Source organism: Micropterus dolomieu, linkage group LG10, assembly GCF_021292245.1.
Source record: "Micropterus dolomieu isolate WLL.071019.BEF.003 ecotype Adirondacks linkage group LG10, ASM2129224v1, whole genome shotgun sequence".
Taxonomy (NCBI): Eukaryota; Metazoa; Chordata; class Actinopteri; order Centrarchiformes; family Centrarchidae; genus Micropterus; species Micropterus dolomieu.
Window position 1 is genome coordinate 3,969,275 of NC_060159.1, and position 11,397 is coordinate 3,980,671.

Here is an 11,397-nt window from a genome sequence, read left to right on the forward strand (position 1 = left end):
GGAGGGAGTTCCAGCGTTGCTTACCTTAGCTTTAACCTGCCTTATAGCAAGTTAGTGTCAGTAAAACTTGATTTCTGGAACAGGGGTGAGTGATCTTGTTGAGGTCCTTGTTTCTGGGATACCACCCTGGGGTTATATGCATGTGCCCAAAACTCTTGTGGTGTGTTATGTTCTTAACTGCTTCAAATGGGTTGGTCACAAAATGTGCACAAGCGAATCTGGTTTTCTTTTCTCTTTTCATTCTGTCATAATGAGGTTGTTAAGATACTGGGATGCCCTGAATGTTCTCAACAAACCAAAATGCACTTCCGCCTCTCCTTGATAATGTTCTATGTCGCACTGCCCCGAGCTTCCAATGTACCCTGTGCAGTTGTTAGCAGAGCTCTTTAGTTTCCCAAGCCCCCCAGTGCCCTGGCTCGGGACACCCTCCCAGTGCTGCACTCCTCCAGGCCTGACTGCCTGCCTGCTCTTCTTGGCAGTCAAACAGCCAGGGGAGGATCAGGACGACCAGGCGGCTGAGATAAGGACCTCATGAAGTTCCCCGCATTACCTCACCCGATAAGGAAACAAGCAGAGAGAGAGGCAGAGAGAGAGAGAGGGTCAGACTGGGAGGAATCCTCTGGATGGATGGTGATGCGCAGGGAAGTAGCTGGTGATTGTGGGGTTTTCACCAATTGTTAAGGGGTGTAAGTGGAACCGGGGTCCCACAAAGGCCTGGAGAACTCTGGAAAGGATCTTGGAGATGCTTGAAAGAAGTGGTCCTCTGTAGCTACAGAAACAGTTCACAGATTTGAATGTTTTTTCCTTTCTTGAGATCAAATGAGTGATTTCAGCTGTTCTTGAGCCAGTACTTTTATCTGCATTAAACTTTTAAGATGCTTTCAGATTAGATGGAAAGATGACCTCAGATTGTGAGTTCTGTAGTGTATTTACCAAAGAACTTAGTGGATGATACTTTCACAATCTCCAGCACGCGAAAGCAAACTTCCATCCAGCCAAAGAAAGTAAACTGAACAAAAGTGAATTAGGCTCTCAAGTCTTCAGGAGAGTGTTCCTCACCAATCACACGGGAGCATCGATGGCGGTGAATCCTCTGGAGGGTCTAATGTCAGTCGCAGTGAATCACCGACTGGTCTCCAGCTCCACCGCTGAGCCACAGAGGCAGCAGCTCAGTGCAGCCGGCAGCTCAGCATCCCTGCACGGACACGGGCAGAGCATACGCAGCAGCCGCGAGCCAGGGAAGTGGGTGAGTCTGAATTAATGGACGATGGATGATGCATCAGTCCTTTATCTTCCACGGTCACGATTTCATAAGTTTAAAATTTCTGGTGATCAGACAAGGCAAAGCTCCCTGTCACTAACTTACTAGTGTGATTAGGGAAAGCTGAAGATGAGTGAGAGTGCCAACAAGTAAAGTACAAGAATCTCCCTTTTTCATTAAGGATTTAATGGAAACATTAAGAACATGTGTCTGGTACATGTGTGCACTTCAAGCACATTTCAGATGCTTAGCAGCAGTCCTGAGGCGTGCTGAATAAAATGTACTCCTCTCTATCCTTGTCTGTCTTTAACATAAATACGGTCAGGGCATGCATTATTTCTGAGCACTGAAACACATAAAAATAGCTAGAAGCGCAATAATCTACTTTCTTAATAATCTTTGACATCATTTCAAAAATCTCTTCTCAGTGCCATAAATGTAGTACTTGTAAATGACTGGCTCTGCCCTAAGGGCAGTAACAATACATAAGTATAAAGTAACAGTAATGAGAGAGTAATGAAACAATAACTGATGCTCTTGAGTAGCGATTGATTTTCACATCGGACCTTTCAGCAATTTACTGTATGCAAATAATACACACTGCAATAGGAAGTTGTGTTTTAGAATGAAGAATGAACCAAGTAACATAAGATTTAACATTGATATTTTATCAAAATAAGTAAAAGGATATTTTTCATATATAAAAGAATTAAATAAAAAAAGTGTGGCTCCCCAAATCACTGGATTCTAATATTGTGCAGACTCAAAGTACAGTAACCCTGGAAAAATTCCTCCAAAGGTTCTTGAACTGTTTGCTTAAATATTTTCTAACTGCCTCATTTGGGCAAAACAATCCATTTTATTTTATTGTATTTTACTGTCATGTCTCAACGTGTCCTCTGCTGCAAGTGCAGTCTGTGTGTGGGTCCAGGTCACGCTCTGGTTCTGGATGTGGGTCTGCGGTCCAGTCCAGGACACTGAGGGGTCAGCACTCCCCAGAAAACGCAGCACGAGAGAGGAGCCGTGTACGCAACCTGCGACAGGCCTTCCACAGCCTGCAGGTACACCAGACATACGCTGACACTTGATTGAGTTAGCGCTGAACACAAGCTGTTGCCTCATTACCTCTGAAGCATTCCCTGTGCATTTCTCTTTTCTCACCGCTTTCTTCCCATTGTCTGCTCAATTCAGTTTAATGAGTGATTGAATTTGCATGCATACAAAAAATGTGCCTACTGAGTTATTGTTTCATTTATTAATTTATTTACTTACTTATTTGCTGTAGAGGAGAGGTGACAACTTATCAGTATGGCTCCCGCCTCTCTGCAGGTTTCCTGTACCTGTGTGCTGCTCCATTAACTTTGCTCTGTCGAACGCCCAAGACACATTTCTCCTAAGAGAGACAATAAAGACTAATCTAATCTATTCATGTTATATTCTGCGATAGCTCCTTCTCCGAGCTGTCAGACATCTAAACACCCTGCTGCTACCCACCACATAAGGCCCACACACTCCCCCACACACCACCACTTCTTCCTACATACTATCACATATGCACACACACACACACACACACACACACAACTCACTTGGACTACACCTCTCTGCTTGTCAATATGTCTATATTGTTTTGTTCATAGTGTGTATATTAGTGTTGTATACTCTAGTTTGTGTCTGATTTTATTTTATTATATTATTATTTTATTTTCGTGTGAGTAAGCACATCGTGAGCAATGTACAATCCTGAGTCAAATTCCTCGTATGTGTACACATACCTGGCAATAAAACTGATTCTGATTCTGATTCTGCAATTTCTCTACACCGACACTTTATACGGGACTATCATCACCGGAGTGCCCCCATTTATTTATACTATGTAAAATGACCAGTGATGTCACTAGTTAGGCACTATGTATATTGATATTATTGATCATTTGCACAGCATTATTTATTTAGATATTTTCATAATATTCTCATTAACTGTGACACTGCTCATCGTGTTGAAATGCTAAAAACGTCCCCCCAGTAGTCCCACCACGCCACAGGTCCACCGTCGTAGTTCTGTTTTGTGCACTGTATGTCTGGGTGACTATGTTGTACTGTTTCATCATGTGTATTTCTATTAGCACCTTTTTATGTTTCGTTCCCACATGCTCTGTATGTGGAAATGACAAATGAATGAAACTTGAAACATAAAAGCATATTTGTGTTGTGTGTGTTGTCCACCCTCCTCTGTCCTTAGGCTGCTCTGCCCTCAGTCCCGCCAGACACCAAACTGTCCAAGCTGGATGTTCTGGTTCTGGCTACTAACTACATAGCTTACCTAACGGAGACCCTGGACCAGGGAGGGACGCTGGCTGAACACACCCTGCCTTCCAAGCCGGGTGGATACCTGCATCCAGTTAAGGTGAGGGTAGGAACCAGCAGCTAACTGCTCATCACTGTAAGTGCATTATGACCTGTTGCATACATGTGAGAAAGTCTAAGCCTAGGGCCCTTGTCTCACTTTGGCAGACCACGTCAGAAGGATTGGTTCAACATTTACAATCACACATCATGTGTCTGTAATCATAACCATAACCTGCCCTCTGTCAGGTTATGGTTATAGAATAAGAACACAATTTAAATAGTTGCATGCAATGGTTTTAAAAACATTACTATTTATTAATAATTGGTGACAGCCGCTTTAAGAAAAACCTCATGGTTAATGTAATAATGTAAATATGCTACCAGTCTGATATATAGTCTGTTCATGAGTTGTCCTGGACTGAACACAGTGCTCTCACTGTAGGCTAACTTTCAAAGTCAGAGGACATCAAAGATCATCATGTCAATCAGAAAATATAATCGAATCACTGTTTTCTCTTTCCAAACCAGTTTAAGAGATTGAAGCTTAAAGGTCAGAGCTGCTTTAATTTAGTAGAACTAAAATATCTCCTTATCTTAAAGGGATAGTTGGGGATTTTTGAAGAGGGGTTGTATGAGGTGCCTATCAACAGTGTATTTATTACCTGCAGTAGATGTTAATCGGCATGTCCCCAGTTTATAGAAGCAGAGAGTTGCACGAGCACGGAGGCTAAGCAGTGAACTGGATAACAGGATAAGTAACTCATACAGCCCCACTCCAGAAATCTCATTAAAATAACCATAAACAACCGATACATGACCAGTGCAAAGCCACTGCCGAGAGTAACAGTGATGATGAACAGAAGTTTGGTATGTCAAAAGTAGTTTAGAAAAATATTTCCATATGTCTTAATGTAGATTGCAAATACATTTGTGCCCTCTTAGCAAGATCGACGCTAACATATCTCGTGACTGCAGAAATAATCAGAATAATTCTAGTTACATCAAATACAATTATTCACTGAAAAAGAAGTTAGCAGTGCCTATTTTCTTTAGCCCTGAGTAGTGTCTACAGGTATTCCTTTCAAGCCTCATACATATCCAACAACATTCACCAACAAGGCTGAGCCTGTATGCAGCCTGAGAGGGGAAAAAGGGACAAAAGTCAGTAAGGCGCTTGCTGCTGCTCGATAAGCTGATTGCGCTGAGCTCGCTGTAGTTGTAGGAGACTCAGATGAGTGTGTCACTCTCTTTTATCTGTTTTCATCTGGATTATGGCAGCTGGACAGTCAGAGGACAATGTTAAGAGAGACTTAAACCTGAAACAGTGAAAGAGAGGTGACATATGCTGATCGTATTAGCAGGAAGAACTAACCCAGTGGGCTGTCTCTCTCCACAGAAGTGGCCCATGCGTTCCCTGCTCTACTGTGGCAGCATGGGAGAGCTGCTATCAGGAATCCCAGCCAATCAGATGCCTCCACCGGGACAGGACGGGACACACCCACTGACCCCCACCTTGGAAGGAGACAAAGAGTCATAGTACAACATGGGACATAACTTTCACCCCATTTCCTTTCAACAATGTTAACCAGCCACGCAGCTACTATCGACAGCGAAGGACACATCAAAGCAAAGTGAATGGGATTTGTGTGGAGACAGTGATCAGTCATTAGCAAATTATTAGTTAGCAAAGTTTTACTTTAGCAAAGCAGAAGAAAATCTTAACTTAAAGCCATCCAAAAATAAAAAACAAGGTTAGCATTTTCTTACTTTGTATGGAGATAAAAAAAAAAAACTTTCTTCCAGTTCATGGTTTATCTAATAATGAAGGTCAGGGCTTAAATTAACCTGCAACTACAAGTACAGTGGCCATTTTTAGCTCTGGCTGCTGGGAAAGTCAATAAATGTTGAATGCCGAGTTGCCTAGAGTTTATTTCATTTCGTTCTTTAATTCAAAATCTGGCTACATGTCCTAATTAAACAGAAAACAGCTTTTTTTCATTTCCTGTTCTTAGTTTGTCCATCTGCAAAAGCCTGTCATCAGTGTCAAACTAAGACAAACAAACACCCACAGGTACAGATACTCACTAATGCACACAGCACAGAGAGGTTTATATTCACCCTTGTTGAAAATGATTGGAGCATTAGACAGCAGGTCGTCAGGAACGGATTTAATACGAGGAAATGAAAAAGCCTCTTCTCTTGACTAAAAACATCCCCACATGGAGGAACAGTGTGCAACATATTATCTTGATTTAAACGCTGTTTTATTTTTATTTTTTCATCTGTTGCTTTCACTGTATGGAAGAAAACCTTCTTTGTTAGGGTCTAATCATTTTTATTTAGATGTTTGTGGTATTGCATAAAGTCACAGTGTATATGTGTGTGTGTGTGTGTGTGTGCATGCGTGTGCACGTGTGTGTGTGTGTGTGTGTGTGTGTGTGTGTGTGGGAGTGAAAGGACAGACAGACATGTGAGCAGTGAGGGAGGAATTGTTGTGGGAACACAGCTGCTGTCTGATCACTTCATATCTCTGCAGTAATGACCACTTAGTTCTCATTACAACTCTGCCACAGAATGTAACCCTTTACTCTGAGTAAAACAGCGTCTACAATAACAGCTTGTGTTTGTTGCTTATTACTTCAAATTTGACAAACACATCTTAGATGCAGAAATAGTCCCAGTGGTTGCGTTAAACCTCAGTGGGCAGAGTTACTACTCCCCACCATATTTCAGGCTCTATTTCTTCATAAAAACGACTTTATCTTGACATCATTTCAATTTTATTCTAATGAGCAGACAATAAGACATCTCTGCCAGTTATGGCGGCCCACATTTTAACATCAGCAGGTAACTGTACATCTCCAAACAAATACTGCGTTCAGATAAAATTCCTGCAGTATTGCTACAGGGACTGATAGTGTGGGTGTGGTTATAACAGCAGTTCTGAATGAATGAACACATCTTTGGCGTAATTTTCAGGCATCCAGATTATTCACAAAACTCTTGTGTCTTGATGTTAAGTTGTTTGATCTCCTACTCTTGATTCAGACCTCTAGGTGTGAGAGTCTGGAGGGTGAAAATATAAAAGCCTTTGGTTTGGAGAAAGATGGCATTTAAACGGCCTCCTCTTCTCAGAGATCTAATGTGCTCGATGCCAGTGTATCTGAGAGAGGCCACTGGGTTACCCTGGTCCTTGGTCCAGATGGAGCACCTGTGCTCTGCTATCCTGTTTTTTTAGGGCTCTTGGTGTTTTTGCTACACACATTAAACCACATGTGATAAGACAGAATACATGAACCACACCAATAATTTCCTGGTGGAGGATCAAGAAAGCGTGTGTTTTCAGCAGGGAAGAGATTTCACCAGCATTTGTGTTAGGTTAGGGCCGTGGTTCTCAAACAAGGGGTCAGGACCCCTTGGTGGCAGTAGAGGGGCGTAGACCGGATCTAAAATTGCATGAATATGATTCATGTGGTGACATATAAAAGTGCTCTGATGCTAGCAAGGCTATTTTGCTAACATGAATCTTGTTTATTCCAACCGCCAGTATTGTTAATGATTGATTAAAATTAAATCCACTTTTGCTGGGGTGTGGGGGCATGAACTTCGGCTTCTGAAATGGGGTGTGACAGAAAAAGTTTGAGAACCACTGGGTTAGGGGAACGTTTGTACAATACTTTAGGTGAATCTTTGAATTCATTTGTGGATTTGAGCTCAAAATATGTGTTTTCATAATCTACCCAGAGCTGAATATTTTAAATAGTTCCTAGGACCATTATTTGATGGAGATTTTTGATAAGGCAGTGTTACAGTGAGGAGCGTGTCCCAGGCAGCTTTTACTCAACTCTTATTAAACCATCCTTTCTTGACTATATTCTAATTCATCTCATTCGTAGTAAATGGTCAATTTTAAATGTTCATGGCAGTGATTCAAACTGCAATAAACAGAGCCATCATAGATCATGATGAATAATAACTTCATGCAGCCAACACTCTTTGCCATCCCGTAACAAAAGTGAGATAAAATGTCATACTAATTTTAACCAGCATTAGAAATGCCACAGAGCCCAGATGTTGCATAGCACTGTTTTAGATCAAAGACTGATACATAATTAAAAGCCTAATGTCCAAATTAATGCCTATTTAAATAATATTCTGGTTTTTGAATAGTCGTGAAAACCATAAATTAATTATTTTCTTGTCTAATGTTTTGTCAGTGTGGCATTTTTTTTGCTGTGATATGGGATTGCTTACTTTGGCTAAATGCCTGGATTCAAGAGTTCAAACCCTTTTACATTTGCTTCATGAAATCACCCAGCATACATAAAAACCCACCAAACGGCACAGATATCTTGATATTTATAAGTAGGTAAATGGTGAAGCAAGTTCATTGTACAAATTTTAACTGACTGAAAAGAGACGTTAGAGAAGAGAAGTTTCTAATGTAAGTTTTTCACAATTTGTAGTTTCTGTATCTCAGCTCATAATTCACTAAGTATCATATTCCATTGCTGTATGATTACACTGTAATTGTGTAATGAGAGCTCAGCACTGAAATCCATCCCAATAAGTCATGTAGATATGTTTGTAGGGTGGAGAGGAGAAGCCTACAACAGATGAGAGCCCAGACTAACTGAAAACATCTCCCCCTTGAACAAGATGGGCTCAGCTCCACAAGCAACAGCCCAGCGTTCAAGGCTAGCTCTATAAATCTGTCCGGGGGGGCAGCTGCCCCCGATTTCCCGTGTGTAGTGATGACTAATTTGGAGCTGCTGGAGTCTGAATACTAAGGCAGAGGTTACAGAAGGACAGTTTGGTAAAGCAACTGCAAGAGAGGCTAATGTCAATGAGACCAGCTTTGTACCATTACAATGCGGGGTTGACCGCTTCCCTCAAAGTTGTCGGCATGTTGCCAGGTGTAGGGCTGTCGTTCTAACTACAGATTGTAGCTCTGCATTTTTTTGTATCCATAGACAGTCAGATTGAGAGAGCCACAAATCAGTGCGAAGGAACTAAGGCCTATGGAGGAGGAAGACGCAGAGAGTCAAGCACTGCCAGCCCGTGAGGATAGCGGTGCACAGCTGCCCCGTGCCTGAGACAACTGGTTGTTACTCCAGTGGAAACAGAAGTGGAGCAGCTGGGTGGTACACCAAGGCTTTGGGCGACATATGGACTGGGGAGTGCTTGAGACATATTTCAGGATCCCTTCAGGAAAACCAAAAGGCCTTTCTCCCTGTTTTCTCAGATCATGGAGCACCAATTTCTAAAATATTTGCGTCATTGAGGACATCCAGCTCTATTTACCACTTACACCTCTGCAATTTCAACTTCTTTCAGCACTTTTACTTCATCTGATACTTCCTTAACTTCACACAGTGTACACACTTAAATTGACACAGAAACCTCATTCAGTGCTTTCACTTACACAAACTATTTTCAGTACTTCCACATTTACTGCCATTTGAAATTCATTCAGTAACTGTATTTTGACTTCCACTTTAACTTCTTCAGTATTTTTACTATTTAACTACCTCAGAGAAGTCTGCCTTTTCTAGTTTTCCACATTTAAGAGTAGACATAGGACTTTCCTCTTTAATTAAGCTTATAGTTAGAGCTGGCTCAGGGGCTGGCTCTGAACCATCCCTTAGTTATGCTGCTATAGGCCTAGACTGCCGGGGGACTTCCCATGATACACTGAGCTCCTCTCTCCTCCTCTCCTTCACCATGTGTATGCTTTCGTTACTAACTTGACAACTTCTCTCTCCTCTCTCCTTCTGTCGCTCTCTGCAGGTGTTTCTGCCTCCAGAGCTGTGGGATCTGGATCTGTGGTTGCAAGCTGCTGCCCCAGTGTTCCTGCTCGACCACCGCTGCAAGTTATTATTATGGGGTTTAAAGGGAGTTTTCCTTGCTGCTGTGGCCAAGTGCGTGCTCATGGTAAGACTTGTTGGGTCTTTGTTAATAATATTACAAAGCGTACAGTCTAGACTTGCTCTATATGAAATGTATAATGAGATAACCTTTGTCTGCAGGAAGAAAATGACTGTGGTTAAGCAGAAGAGTCCATTTTATGAGTGCTTCACTGCTTAGTGTAGCTACAGTAACACATACAGTACATAACAGACACAGGTGCACTCAACGGGGCATCTCTATCTACAGGCCCTGTGGATGTCTCCAAAGTGAGTATGTGTGTATTTTTGCCCATGCTTCCATGTAAAGACAGCTATTTATGCCACTGGAAGGGTTTCAAGAAAGCGTGTATCCAAACTGTCTGCCCCCTCATCCCCTCATGTTGGGAGATAATCAACATATTTTCACTATCTCCTGCTCATTATGGCCGGTACACACTGATTACAGGCTGGATTTATGGAGCTCTGAGGCCACACTCCCCCCCCGCTTTGGCCGGGCCTCTGCTGGAACTGGGTAGACGTCGAGGGAATGGATCACCGGAGAAAAGGATGAAGAGGAAGAGAGGAGGGTGGAGGAGAGGAAAAGAGAACTGGACAGTGGAGAAAATAAATATAGAAAGAATGAAAGGAGAAGACAGGGGAACGATGGAGGGGGAGATGAAGGTGAAAGGGGCGGCAAGGAAAAAAACTGAGGAAATGGATGGAGACAAATTATGAATTTGTTTATGTCAACCGACTGTCCTGCTGAACAAAGCAAATGTTATTCATAAATCATATATATGATCAGTCTGAGATAAAATTGTACTTAACTGTAAGATTTCTCTAAAGTGATGTTACCCTTGAAAGATTAAGCTTGGCTACACAATCTAATCTTGAACCAGGACTTCTTTTACTCACTTTTTCTTTCTTTTATTGAGTTTACATTGATGGCAAAAGGTCTATTATTTTACTATTTCACACTGGAAGAAACGCTCAGTGTGGCATTTTAGTAAGTAGCAAGAGCAAACATGTCAACTCCATGAATGTGTACACTCCCTTTGCTGAGGAAGACTGTATGATGTGGTTGAAAGCACTGGAAAAAAGTAGTTGATGGAGCTTGAGTTAGGATTTCCTTTTTCAATATGTAGAATAAAAAATGCAGTTTGTCTCTATGAAGCCCTGCAGAACACATTTCAACTTGATTGTAACACACTCCGAATGGCTTATGAGACTTACTAAAAGTCCTCTATGTGTGACCTAAACAACGTTCATGTTACACCTTCACTGTGCAATGACATCACTGTCCATGACCATATTCTCAAGCTATTTTAGTTACAGAAACCACCCTGATGTTCATAATGGCTTATTATTTTTCATGCAAAACTCAAGCTCTTGTCATGTATTGTAAACATCAAACGTTAGCAGTGCATTATGAATGCATAAACACTACTTATTTGTAACCTTTACAAGCTATCTAGATAGCTTTTCTAATGCTACCTCTTTCCAAACACACATTGAAAGTTAATGTTTCTTCTAATGGTTTTCAACCATTAATCAGCTGAACAACCGACTGGTCATTGCAGAAACACTGGAATTAACAATAATTTCTGGCAAGTGCACACAAAGGAACACTCCAAAATAATTTCAATTCAATGCAAATAAGCAAGATAGAGGAGAGACAGAATTGAAGTGTTTGCTATATGACATTCTCATGAAACCACTGGATAGCCAGAGCATCAGCCAAAGGTCATAATGGGGCAGAGTCCAGAGAGAGTGTATTCTATATAGGGAACCAACAGGAATACAGTCAGTCTGACCCAACATGTGGGGAAAAGGGAGAAGAGCCACAATAAGACTCCCCCGTGGGATCAGACAGCCACTGACTGAGGAGGAAGATCCCGG

The 11,397-nt window shown here is 41.7% G+C and overlaps 1 protein-coding gene across 1 annotated transcript; it reads left to right on the top strand.

Moving 5' to 3' along the window:
- The first annotated feature begins 444 nt into the window (after positions 1 to 444).
- On the top strand, positions 445 to 6,224 carry LOC123977649 (transcription factor 24-like). The gene is made up of 4 exons (XM_046060526.1): positions 445 to 1,246; positions 2,176 to 2,322; positions 3,504 to 3,668; positions 5,007 to 6,224. Exons 1-4 carry the CDS (start codon positions 1,079 to 1,081, stop codon positions 5,145 to 5,147), a joined length of 621 nt encoding a protein of 206 aa, XP_045916482.1. The 5' UTR covers positions 445 to 1,078; the 3' UTR covers positions 5,148 to 6,224.
- The last annotated feature ends 5,173 nt before the right edge of the window (positions 6,225 to 11,397 follow it).

Coding starts and splice junctions, on each gene's coding strand:
- LOC123977649 (XM_046060526.1), top strand. CDS start 1,079: ATGGCGGTGAATCCTCTGGAGGGTCTAATGTCAGTCGCAGTGAATCAC. Junction 1,247..2,175: donor GCCGCGAGCCAGGGAAGTGG/GTGAGTCTGAAT, acceptor CTGCAAGTGCAG/TCTGTGTGTGGGTCCAGGTC. Junction 2,323..3,503: donor AGGCCTTCCACAGCCTGCAG/GTACACCAGACA, acceptor CTCTGTCCTTAG/GCTGCTCTGCCCTCAGTCCC.